Genomic DNA, 13,891 nt, shown 5'->3' with positions numbered 1-13,891 from the left:
TCTCCTGGATGATATTCTGGATGTGTTTTCCAACTTGTTTCTATTCTATCTCTTACAGGTATCCCAATCAGGCATAGGTTCGGTCTTTTTACATAATCTCATAGTTCTTGGAGGTTTTGTTTTTTTTCATTCTTTCTCTAGTCTTGTCTGCTTGTCTTATTTCAGCAAGATAGTCATCAAGCTCCAAGATTCTCTCCTCTGCTTGGTGTATTCAGCTGCAGACACTTGTGATCGCATTGTGAACTTCTCGTGTTTCAGCTCCTTCATGTCATCTTTGTTTCTAAACTGGTTATTCTGGTTAACAGCTCCTATGTTTTATTGATGTTCTTAGTTTCTTTGCATTGTGTTACAACACTCTTAGCTCAGTAAAGTTTGTTATTACCCACCTTCTGAAGCCTACTTCTGTTAATTCATCCATCTCAGCCTCAGCCCAGCTCTGTGCCCTCTGGAGAGGTGTTGCAATCATTTGGAGAAGAGGCCCTCCGGCTTTTTGAATTTTCAGTGTTTGTGTGGATTTCTCATTTTTGTGGGTTTATCTACCTTTGATCTTTGAGGCTCTGACCGTTGGGTGACATTTTGTGGGGCCTTTTGTTGTTGTGTTCCGTTTTTCCTTTAACGGTAAGGCCCCTCTTCTGCAGGACTGCTGCAGTTTGCCTGGGTCCCTCCTACACCTGGAGGTATCACCAGTGGAGGCTGCAGAAGAACAAAGCCGACTGGCTGCACCCTCCTCTGGGAGCTCCATGCCAGCAGGGCACCGATGTGATGCCAGTGCTAACTCTCCTGTATGAGGTCTCTGGTGATCCCTGTTTGGAGGCCTCACCCAGCTAGGAGTCATGGGATCAGGGACTCAGTGAAGCCCTCTGTCCCTTAGTGAAGTGGGTGTGCTGCAGTGGTAGGAATCCCACTTGTCTGGACTGTTTCAATTCCTCAGTGCCAGCCGAAAGAAAGACTAAGTCCACTGAACCAGAGGCTCCGTCCCAGGGAGATTAGAGTTCTATCTGTAAACCCCTGACTGGAGTCCTCGAAATTACCATAGGGAGGCCCCACCCAAAGAGGAGGGGTGGATCCGAGTCCTACCTAAAGAAGCAGTCTGGCCACGATCCGCCACAGCCACGGCGATGCACCGTGGGGAATTCCTCCCAGGCCAGACTGCCCAGTTTCCCCAGTACTGGGCAAGGGAAAATGGCTGATTGGAGCCACAGTAATGGTGACCGCCGCTACCTCTGGAAACTTGGTTGTCTTAGGCAGTCTCCAGCATACTGCCACTGGCTGCAACCCAAGTGGCCAGCGAGAGTCTGCACAGTTCTGTGCTTGGAACCCAAGACCCTGGTAGCGTGGGCTCATGCGGTTATCTCCTGATCTGTGGGTTGCACAGATCCACAGATAAAACATGGTTTCCCTGGTGGGGTAGCTCACTCACTAACATAAGTATTAAAATTCAGATTTCTCTTAAAACTGAAGCTTTGTTCTCTGCCAGATTAAATAGGAGTACAGCAAACTGATCTTCTCATGTCGATTATGACCTTATATAGGCACTGGTAGACTTCCAGGGATGAGAAGCAAAGTTATTTCTATTATACAGCATTTTGTACAATGAAAAAGTATCAAGAAGTACTTGTGATCTTTAATATTTGTCAATCTAATTCAGATGACTGGACTGATATAATTAAGACTCTGTAGTAATGATAGTTTAACAATTCCTAAATGACATTCTTCTGTACTAATTTTAAGAACGGGTTAAAAACATATCCTCAGAATTGATTATCATGTACATCCTTTAGTTCCCTCAGGAACATGAACGGGAATCCTTTGCAGAAAACATACAAATACAATAAAGTTGTCAGCTGTAGCATGTCCTTTGTTCTAATACAGATGATATTCTAAATCATTTTATTTTTTTTCTGAGTAATGCGTCCCTTTACATAATCAGATTGGTAAATTCAAGGAATCATGCTAGCTCTCATCCATATGAATATTTTTAAAAAAGCATGTGTGAAAGAATTTAGACAAAAGGAGAAAAAGTACATTTGGTGTGTATATGCAGGTGAGGGTATGTTTAGATGGAGGGGGCATGCACAGGAAGATGAAGGAAAGCAGAAAAAGTCTGAAGATGGAACAAACAGGAAGAAAAAAATTAAGTGCCTTAAAGCTATTCTCGTTTTAATACCTAAGATTCTCTTTCCAGGTTAAAAAGTTTGGATGTATATTCCACATATTCTCACTCGTAAGTGGGTGTTGAACAATGAGAACACATGGACACAGGGAGGGGAACATCACACACCATGACCTGTTGGCTAGGGAGAGTAGGTGAGGGATAGCAGGGGGTGGGGGGATTGGGGAGGGATAACATTAGGAGAAATACCTAATGTAGATGACGGGGTGATAGATGCAGCAAACCACCACAGCATGTGTATACCTATGCAACAAATCTACAGTCTGCACATGTACCCCAGAACTTAAAGTATAATAAAAAAAATTGGGGTATTTTCTAACTCATACAAATATACCTGGGTTTTCACAGGGCTGAAAGTATTTTATAGTATTTGTGAGAAATACGTAAAGAGTTATCTTCGATTTAAGACCTGGGGAGATGAATATAAAATTTAAGAGATTAATAGAAAGGCCTAATTCTAAGTTAACAATTGACATGGAGAAATAGATTGATCCTTTTCCTAGATTCTGCTAAATTCACACTGGCTTTAGGAGAAAAGATTTAAATACGTGAAGAGAGAAAGTAGTAAACGAAAACTACAGTAGACATTTTCTAGTTTACAATTTTTTGTGGACTCGGTTATTCTAATTTAGAAAAACTGGAATTTGGAAAATAGTTTCAGAATACTTCATTATGAAAGTAATATTGGAATTACAGGCACCTGCCACCATGCCCAGCTAATTTTTTATTTTTAGTAGAGATGAGGTTTCACTATGTTGCCAGGCTGGTCTGGAACTCCTGACCTTGTGATCTGCCTGCCTCAGCCTCCCAAAGTGCTCAGATTACAGACGTGAGCCACTGTGCCCGGCCAAAAGGAATACATTTTGATTACTGGAAAATTTGGAAGTACAAATTAGCAAGATATGCAATTATCTGTGGTAAAACCATTGTTAACATTAGGCATTTCACTCTTAAGACCTTGTTTTAGGCAAATGTATAAAAATGAAAAATGTGTACATTTTATAAAAATGAGGGCTTACTAGACAGTTTATAACCTGTTTTATCACTAAAAAAAGACTGAGCAAGTTTTCATAGTAAATATGAGTATCCATGGAAAACAACATTTATAATACTTCCTAGGAATTTATCATGTAGTTTTTCCAACCATTTTCTTTTCAAATATGTAGATTGTTTACAAATTTTAACTGGGAAAACATTTTTAAACACCTTAATGTGCACATAGAATATCTTATTCAATTCATCATTAGAATAAATTATTTGAAGAGGAATTGCTAGGTCAAAAGGTATAAAGGCCTTTGGGTCATCTTGCTAAAGGTCATTTTGTTGTTTGGACATACCAGCTCTTTCACCAGCAGCAATACAAATGGTTGCTTTCTTGCCTTTGAACCAAAAATGGATGTTATTGCCATCTTAGAACTGTTGCCATGGTATCTTGTTTTAAATGAGTTTTTGATTGGTGAAAGCAAACAGTTTTCAGGTTTATTAACTTTTAACATAACAAATTTGAAAGGGATAGTTGAAGTCTTAGACTAACTCCTATGGCATCTTTAAGAGAAGCACTTCCCAGCCTTCTTGAATAGTTCCTATATGACTCACTCACCATCTCATATATACCCTTCTCTATTGAACTATTCTTAATGTCTCTAATGTCAAATTCATCTGTAGAACTCACTCATCAACCTTCATTCTTATTCTAGAGCAACATGAACTATGCCTTTGAGATGGAGCCCAGGCTGGAGTGCAGTGGTATAATCTCGGCTTGCTGCAACCTTCACCTCCTGGGTTCAAGTGATTCTCCTGCGTCAGCCTCCTGAGTAGCCAGGATTACAGACATGTGGCACCATGCCCTGCTAATTTTTGTATTTTTAGTAGAGATGGGGTTTCACCATGTTGATCAGGCTGGTCTCGAACTCCTGACCTTGTGATCTGCCCTCATCAGCCTCCCAGTGTGCTGGGATTAGAGGCATGAGCCACGGTGCCCGGCTTCTTTTATTATCCGACACATTCTTTGCTTACCATTTTAAAAATGGCTTATCAGGAAGGGATTCATTATTAGAAACCAGTATATAGAATCAGATGAGAAATGAAATTCCATTAGTTTCCCAGAAGTTTATATAAGGCAGAAAGCACACCTCAAATTAACGTTTCTTAAAAATGGAAAATTAAGTTCCGTGTTACTGTTAGGAGGGAACAGATATTATTTAAATGCTATCGATTACCTAATCATTCCGTGAGATTTCATGTGAGAAATTAGAAAATAGATGAATAGCTGTAAGAAAAAGATACACAAACTATTACAATCCCATTTTAAATTAGACTTTATGTGAATACTTGAAGGATTGGCAGTCTACTTTAGCCAATAATCTGGTAATAACTATCCTATGTCCACATATGACAAATGAAAGCATGTGAAGATCTATGCAATGGTTGAAATTTGAACTTTAAAAATATTAGAGCAGCAAATTATTTGGGGAAGTGCCACATCTTTTTACTTTTTGCCTGGTCATTCCGATAGCTCAAGAATATTAGAACTGGCTGTAGGGGATGTTAGAAGTCCCTGCTTCAAGTGAAAAATACTGTCTCGTTCCTGCTTAAAGTGATACTAGCCAATACCAACTGAGCCCTTAATGTGTTTCAGGCCCTGTTCTAAGGTCTTTGTATGTTTACCTTATTTAATTCTCACTGTAATCCTAGGAGAGAGTTGTTAGCCCCATTTCACAACTCGAAAAACAGAGGCAGGGAAGCGATTTGCACAGGTCAATCAACCAAGAGGTGAACCAGGGATACAAATGCAGGCATTCAGGCTTCCAGAGTTAGTACTTTACCACTGTTCTATGTTGTCTAGCCAACAAGCATCATGTGAAAATGTTGACAAATTACTGGTTTCCGAGTCAAGCAATCAAATATTTTATCAAGTACCTGCTATGTATAAGCCACTACTCTAAGCATTTTCCCTTCCATTTTTATGCCTAGGAGGGCACTCGAGAGATTGTCAGTCATCATACCTCCCTTTCACAGCCAGAGTCAAGAGAAGGGAGATCAGTTAGAGCCTCTTCTCATAGGACTGATGCCAAGGCTGCTGGATCCCATAGTAGATCCCCTTCCTACATCACCTAGGCATTTTCTCAAAAAGTTTTAAACTCTAAGCCTGGTATTACAGTCTTCTGGTTATTTATCATTTCTCTTGGGAATATTGCCTCTTTCCAGTTTCCTGTGCATTTTCATAGTAACCACTCCTGCAAATGTTAGATGTGTATCTATGAACAGGAAGCAATAGATTGTTGACTATTTGTTGTGATTTCCAAGATTCTCTCCTACCCTTTGTGTGCTTTTCTTCCTCTGTGGATAAAACTCTTTAGTGGGAATGGGCAAATTGTTGTGCTTTATACAAAAGCTACTTTAGATTCCACAGGATGAGATAGTCTGAAAGCAAATGGTCCAAAAACAGGGAAGTTTAGTGTATTTTGGAGGTGGAGAAATCGAGGTATTTTGTTAACCACTCTGAAGGGGAATCTCCTTACTTGTGCCTTGCCCCCAGAATGTTTTCCATGTTGAAATAATTCTCTAGAAAAAAGTTAATTCAGTAACTGCAAGTCCTAACTGTACCACACTCCATGCTTTCAGTATCCAAACCCAACTTTTTTGCAAATCCCCTTACTATCTTTAAATGCCTCTCGAAGGATATCATTTTTTGTCTTGAAAGCCTAAATAGTGGCTAAATGCTAATTCTTACTCACATGAGATGGCATATGGTGAGGGATGCCATTCCAGTGCAATCTGGGGAAAAACTGCCCACCTACCCAGTGACAAAACTCTCCTAGAAGGAAAAAAAAAAAATCTATAATTCCAAGTAACTTATGTTGATACTCTGATTCAAGGCAATTGTGATCGACTCCCCCAACCCCTCTTAAATGTGTGCTATGATTGAAAACTTGCTTCCAGAATAACATTTTAAAAATGTAAAAAGTAACTATAGCTGCTCTTGAAAGTACTTGTTACTAAAAACTTGGCAAATACAACTGTGGTCAGGTGCTTGAGGTTAACGTCAACCATGAAAGTCAGGTGCTATCAGCACACACCCTTTATTGGATGGGTAAGTGGCAGTTCACCTCTGTTACTTTCCTCTCTACAACACATAGCCCCAGTCTCACCATGAGAATATTAGACACACCCAAACGAGGGACATTTTAACCAAAAAAATCCAACAAGTATTTAAAACTGTCAAGATCATAACAAAAGCCAGAAAAGTGGCCAGAGGACAGGGAGTCAGATAACATGTTGACCTTACAGAAAAATGACATTAAAACTAGTAACTAATGAAAGATGGACTTCAGTTAATAGTAATGTACGAATATTGATTTCTTTATTGTGACAAATGGTAGTGTAATATAACAGGAAAAATGTGAAGGGTATACTGGAGCTCTAACTTTTCTGCAAATCTAAAGACTCTAAAATGAAAAGTTTATGAGAAAGGAATACGTTACTACTTAAAAGCTATACAAATAGCATTTAATATTAACTTTAAGAGTGATATGTAGACTTTTTACTTGTATTGATATTTTAAAGTCTTTTGGATTTGGAAGATACAGTAAAAGTAGAATGGAGGAAAAAGGCTGGAAATGAGCATTACTTGAATACTATTTATTAGGCATATTTCTGAACTTTCATCCATCTTATTTCCTTTTAAATCCACAGCAAGAGTCCCATTACATTGAGGGGAAAATTGAGGCTGAGGGTATGGGAAACAGCTCAGGGTCTTATGTCTGCTATGGATTTTGTAGCAGCAAGAGTAAAAGTTAGGGATTGGAAGAGTGGTAACCATGAAGGGCTGAGTGATGAAGGGAAGACAGAAGGAAGAGGGCAAGTTAAGATCCCCAGGGCTCTCCACAATTTTGTGAAGATGGATGCGTTTGCTGGCTTGGTGCTGGAAGAGACTAAATTTTTGGCGACGTAGCTGTTAAGGTTGAAGTCTGAGTGAATTTTAAATGTTTGAGATCATTTTCTATTTTCTCGCAAGATTATATACAGCTATGTAATCGTTTTACTTCCCATATTTTATTGATAAAAACTCTGGATTCAAGTTATGCTGAAGTTTTCTTATCGATTCATATAAGCAGCTTCAAAAATACTGAATTCTTTGCATTTTGGATGCGCTAAAGATCCATGCCTAACACTGAATAAATAAGCGTTGACACAAAGCATTGTTGCTTACTTCTTACATTAAGACAAGGATAATGTATGTTTCTGTAAAATTTTCTGTATAATTTTTTCTGACCTTGTTGCTATGGGGACATCATCTTTGCTTAATTAGACTCTTGGCCATTCTGGCTCTCACCCTTTTCTATTATCACTTGGTTAGCAGGTATTTTGTTAAAAAATGTCTTGATTAGTGTAAACAAATCTCACTACAGTTCACAGAAGTGATTTTTGGTCAAAGATGCATATATCCAGAAAGAATTTTTCATCTTTGTGGTTAATAATTTCATCGAATTATTTTCTTCCAGTGTCAGATCAGAAGATATAAATTTAGGCATAAAATATAATACCTGTATGAAAAAAACAACCATATTATGGTGAAGTCATAAAAAAAAAATCATTAAGTAGTCACTTGATATATTTCTATGCTATTTAATAGATTAGCGTGAATAAAAATAGCTATTCTTTGTGCCAGGAATGTTCCTATTCCTTAACAAACATGAATGTAATGTCCTGTGAACCCCGTTTAACAAAAGTGAGGTAAAGACATTAAGTCACTTGTCCAAGGCACCACAAAATACAAGTGGAGAAACTAAGGTCTAAGCCAGTGCACTGGAACACTCTTGCTTTGCTGTAAAGAAATGCCAGGGACTGTATAATTTATAAAGAAAAGAGGTTTAATTGGCTCAGTTCTGTAAGCTGAACAGGAACCATAGCATTGGCGTCTGCCTGGTGGAAGGTGAAGCAGTAGCAGGCACATCACAGGGCGGCAGCAGGAGCAAGAGGGATTGGGGGAGGTGCTACACTTTAAACAGCCAGATCTGAGAACTCACTACTGTGAGGACAGCACCAAGCCGTGAGGAATCCACCCTCATGACCCAAACACCTCTCACAGGGCCCATCTCCAACACTGGGGATTACATTTCAACATGAAGTTTGGGCAGAGACAAACATCCAGGCTGTATCATTCCACCCCTGACACCTCCAAACCTCATGCCCTTCTCCCATTGGGAAGGCATGATTTTATTTTGTAATAGTCCTCCAAAGTCTTATTCCGGCATTAACTTGAAAGTGACGTTCAAAGTCTCACCTGAAACAAGGTAACTTGCTTCCACCTATATGCCTTAAAATAAGAAATAAGCTATTTACTTCCAAGATAAAAATGGGGGCATAGGCATTGGCTAAATATTTTCATTGCAAAAGGGCAAATTGGCCAAAAAGAAAGGGGCTATCGGCTCCAGGCTAGTCTGAGAGTCAGCAGGACAGTCATTACATCTTAAAGCTTCAAAATGATCTCCTTTGATTCCATGCCCACATCGAGGGCACACCGGCACAAGGAGTGGGCTCGCACGGTCTTACAAAGATCTGCCCCTCTGTCAGGGAACAGCCCCTGTGGTTGTTCTCATGGGTTGGAGTGCCTGCAGCTTTTTCAAGCACAGGATGCAAGTTGCCAGTGAATCTACCATTCTCAAGTATGAAGAACAGTGGCCCCCTTTACAGAGCTCCACTAGGCAGTGCATGCAGCCTCGAACCCTGCATTTCCCCCCTTTGCTTGGCTAGTAGGGATTCTCCGTTAGGGCTGTGCCCCTGCAGCAGGTTTCCTCCTGGGCACCCAGGCTCTCTTACACCCTCTGAAATCTACGTGAGGCTGCCACGCCTCCTTCACTCTTGTACTTTAAGTACCTGCAGGCTGACCGTGGAAGCCACCAAAGCTAATGCCTCACACACTCGAGTGGCTACCCAAGTAGCACCTGGGGCCCTTTGAGCCATAGCTGGAGTTGGAGCAGCAGGGATGTGAGGAAGAGTGGCATGGCTGTTCTAGGTCTGTGGGCCTGTGACAGGAGGGGCTGTCTAGAAGGCCTTCAAGGCCTCTTTCCTGTCGTCTTAGATATTAGCTCGACTCCTTTAGTTATCCAGATCTCTTTAGCAAGTGGTTGCTCCACAGCCTGCTTGAATTTCTCTCATGACAATGTTTTTGTTTGCCAAGTGATTGGGCTGCAAATTTAAACGTTGACATTCTGCTTTCTTTTTAAATGTAGCTTCCAACTAAGTCATTTCCTTGCTCCCACATCTCTAAGCTAGGCTGTTAGAAGCAGCCAGGGTACATCTTGTGCTCTGCTGTGTGGAAATTTCTTCTACTAGAAATTCTATGTTATCACTGTTAAGTTCAAACTTCCACAGATGCCGAGGGCATGAACACAATGCAGCCAAGGTCTTTGGTGAGGCGTAATACGGGTGACCTTTGCTCCAGTTCCAAGTTCCTCATTTCCATCCAAAACCTTGTCGGCTTGTACTTTGCTGTCCACATCACTATCGGCATTTTGGCTACCAACATTTAACCAATCTAAGAATTTCCAAAGTTCCCCTTATCTTCCTGTCTTGAGTCCTCTAAACTCTTCCAACCTCTGCCCATTAGCCACTTCCAAATCCACTTGCACATTTTCAGGTATCTTTATAGCAATACCCTGTTCTTGGTACCAATTTTCTCTTAGGTATTTATAGCAATGCAAAAATGGCCTAAGACTAGGTAATTTATAAAGGAAATAGGTTTAATTGGGTCATGGTTCTGCAAGCTGTACAGGTAAGGCACCAACATTTGCCCAGCTTCTGGCGAGGTCCTCAGAAACCTTAAAATCATGGAAGGTGAAGGGGAAGCAAGCAACATCACATGACGAGAGCAGGAGCAAGTTCGGGGTGGTGCCACACACTTTTAAACCACCAGATCTTGCAAGAAGCCACTCATTATTGCAAAGACAGCACCAAGGGAATGGCACTAAATTCATGAAAAATATGCCCCCTGTGATCCAGTCACCTTCTACCAGCCCCATCTCCAACACTGGGGATTACAATTCAGCATGACGTTTAGAGGGGACAAATATCCGAACTATATTAGTCAGAAAATGTGTGAAGTACCTAATACAGTTCCAAAAATGGAGATGGCACCAGAATATTCTTTCCCTTAAGTGTTTAATAAGGATGAATAGAAACTATTTTTGTTCTCAGAAATCCTGAAGTCACACAGAACAATGTGTTAGTCTAGTTGCTGGCTGACTAGAAAGGGATTATAAGACCAGTAACCTAAGAGAATTATTATACTAAGGTATATTGTTTAGAAACAGATGAGAATCCTTCCTTAAGCTTTATTTTATAATGAAAATATTTCACTCACTATAAATAAACTTAGGTCCAAGGGAATGCCACACTTTCATAGAGCAGATATGTTGTAAATTTCTGGTGAAAGTTTGCTGTAAAAAGCTGATAGACATTGAAATGTTTATCAATTATCAACTAATCTACTCCAGAGTTGTTAGGATTACATGAAACATGTAAAGCACTTTGACCAGTGCCTGGCATATTATAGCAACCAATGCAATTTTATTAGTAATGTTATGTCTTGGAGCATAACCTTTGGGATTAAACATATTTCAACTTAAGTCCATGGTCTGCTATTTACCAGTTATGTGAACTCAGACAAATTACTAAACCATCCTAAGCCTCAGTTTCCTCATCTGTCTTAAGGGCACAACGAAACCCTATATGTTGTGAAGATTTCTTCTTTGACATAGCACATTGGTTTTCAAAGAGTGGTCCCCTGGCCTAGCACCATAAGCATCAATTGAAACTTATTAGAAATGTAAATTCTGGGACCCTCATCCCTGCTTTCCTCCATTAGTCAGAATCCAAGGGGGTCACATGGCAGTCTGTTTTAGCAAGCCCTCCAGGTGATTCCGATGCCCATTAGTTTGAAATCCACTGACATAGCACATGACTTTTTCCATAGCAGTTGCTGAATTAGTTTCATTTTCTTAGGCACTGAGCCACCATTGTGACAAAAACCCAGTTCCTACCTTCACAGAACAAAGAAAAATATCCAGACTATGTCATTCCATCCCTGGCACCTCCAAGTCTCATGTCCTTCTCAAATTGCAAAATAAGATCATGCCTTCCCCATAGTCCTCCAAAGTTTTAACTCATTCCAGCATTAACTTAGAAGTATGAAGTTTATGATTTTAAAAGAAACAAGTCATTTACTTCCAAGATAAAATGGGGGCACAGGCATTGGCTAAACATTTTCATTGCAAAAGGAGAAATTGGCCAAAGAGGGTCCAGTCTGAAAATCAGGTCATTACATCTTAAAGCTTAATTCAATGTATTTTGGAGCTTTAATAGATTTCCATTCTATTATTCCAATTACATGAAGCAAAGAGAAACTTTGTCCCAGACTTTGCCTTTAAGAGCATGATTAAAATAGATTCTTCTCGTGAGCATAACACAACACAGCTCTGGTTAGTTGATATTTAAAAGGGTACCTGTCAATTCAAGATTTTAGATATTTTGTTAAACACTGAAAAAAAAATAGATTCCATTCTACAAAGAATACAATTTTCTTGTAGATGAAAAACTGGAGCTTTTCCAATACTGCAGAATATTCATTTTCAAGGGAAAAATAGAGAAACACAAAATGAATGGGAAACCTTGAGTTCCTTTTGGTTCCTTTGAATAAAAAGCACCATAGATTTTGAACAGCTGTGTTTATAGGGTTTGCTGATCACTGCAGCTGTACCAGCTGAGTAACAGGAAGGTTAAATTTATAAAAAGTGACTTGGAATGTGCTAGCTCCTTCTAAGAAATTAATGGTATTATACTTCTTTCTCCCTGTCTTCCTCTAAAACCTGCTGTTGTGAAGGTGCATTTAGGTCATTAAGCATTGGAGTCCTGAAAGAGCTGCCTGAAGTAAATAAACCTGCTTTCCTTCTAGACCCTGAAAAATGCTTCAGGAAAGAGCCAGAGAAGCATCCCCAAATTCCAGAGGCCCCGTCAGTTTTTGAAAGTAAGTCCTCGGCCATCATACAACTCTATTATCCCTCTTCTTGAAACGTAATTAAAGTAGAAAAGCATGAAAACAACAAGTGTTTGCCTTGTAGGTTGCAGTGAAACAAAGTATGGTTTGTTAAGATTTATAGTTCAGCTGCTGTGCTCTCAAATAGGACAGACAACACGCTGGGAAATAGACATTTTTGTTTTGTCCTTTTTCTGAAGTTAGAATGCCATGAACATGTATCCATAAGTCTTCCATAGATGACAATCTCCCCCCAGATAACCTTAATTTTCAAAAGGGATACTGGAGGAAGCCATCGTAATACCACTTTAGTGTCTGGCAATCTCAATATTCATGTGAAACACTACAGATAAAGACCACTTAAAACGTATTGTCTTAATGTCTTCCAGCTGCAGTACTAGGCTAATAAGAAAGCTTAAGTTAGAAACTGAGTGATCTCTAAAGATATAGAAACAAGATGTACGAAATTTCAGACTATAGTCTGAGTTTTTACAAGTTTGAATTCTATAGAATTCTAGCAAAGAGGGGTCCCTGTAGGAGAACAAGCAACACAACCCGATTCTCAGTGAAGCACTCAGAAAGCATATGGACATTGCAGGGAAGCTCATTTTAAATAAAAAGTTGAAAACTTCAAATTTTAACAGCCAGGAAAAAAAAAAAAAATCAGAATTAAAGCCATCTGAGATCGGCTGTTTTGAAACTTTTAGAATCCTCCAAGCAGGGGTTCAACATCATTTTGAGAAATAGTAACGTTTGCAGTAGGAAGGCATTTTCTTTTGTCCACAGTTAGGAAGTTTAAGAGTCTCCTCTTTGGTCCCTTATGGAAAGGGAGAACAGCTGGTCAACATTTTTGTTGTTGAAATTCTACTTATAGGCAAGGTACAGCTGTCATACCTCATTTCTGAATCGGATTTGATAGGTAGTGGCAGGTTATCACTCTCACCGCACAAGATTTAAAAAAGACGTAAATTACAAATATGTTTAAAGCCATCAGAAGTCTGTGGAAGCAATGATGATCAAAATAACTACTTTCCAGAGATGGTAGGGCCCTCCCTAGATGAGCTAAAATTGCCAAGTATTTTCTTCTCCGGGGATTTATTATATTTGGGCATTGCTAAGAAACAGACCTGCATTAGACTGAGAGACTATCATGGGAAAGTAAATTTGGAAGAGTTTTGATGGCTCTGTGGGTTGGTGTGATGTATTGGAATCTAGAGAAATGTCACAGCTTTGGACAGCCTTTCCCATAGGATATTCTCTGAGCCCTGGGTTGGTGGTGGAGATTGGGGGTTGGACTGGAAATGCAAAGTAATGTTTTCTGCAGTTTTGCAGTACTTGGGAGACAATGCCCCACTAAAAAAAGCCTACAACAGACATTTGAAATCAGAAGTGGACTAAGCCTAAATAAACCTGCACCTGGGCAATGACCCAGCTCAATTCCTAATTGGATTAAGGTCATCAGCATCTCATTGTCTACTGAATTAAGAGTGAGCCATTACTGAGAAAAGATTTCAGTACCTACAGATTTAAATTTTCAGTCATGAAAAATGACAGGACTCGCAGAAGAGCAGGAAAACTGACTAAAGACTAAGGGGAAAAGAATATATATATTAGAAGCAGACCCAAGGATTATCCAGATGGAGTCAACCAGGACTTGAAGAATTATAAACATGTTTCAAAAA

The 13,891-nt window shown here is 39.6% G+C and overlaps 1 protein-coding gene across 1 annotated transcript in view; it reads left to right on the top strand.

Moving 5' to 3' along the window:
• Positions 1–13,891, top strand: part of WDR49 (WD repeat domain 49) — a 147,429-nt gene that overhangs the window by 114,889 nt on the left and 18,649 nt on the right. Inside the window, 3 exon segments of the mRNA XM_037729507.1 lie at positions 7,678–7,734; positions 7,736–7,773; positions 12,057–12,200. Of these exon segments, the coding sequence (XP_037585435.1) occupies positions 7,678–7,734; positions 7,736–7,773; positions 12,057–12,200 (239 nt within the window).

The sequence above is a fragment of the Cebus imitator genome, unplaced genomic scaffold (genome assembly GCF_001604975.1).
Source record: "Cebus imitator isolate Cc_AM_T3 unplaced genomic scaffold, Cebus_imitator-1.0 Scaffold308, whole genome shotgun sequence".
In the NCBI taxonomy this organism is placed as follows: Eukaryota; Metazoa; Chordata; class Mammalia; order Primates; family Cebidae; genus Cebus; species Cebus imitator.
This window is presented reverse-complemented; position numbering and strand designations above follow the sequence as displayed.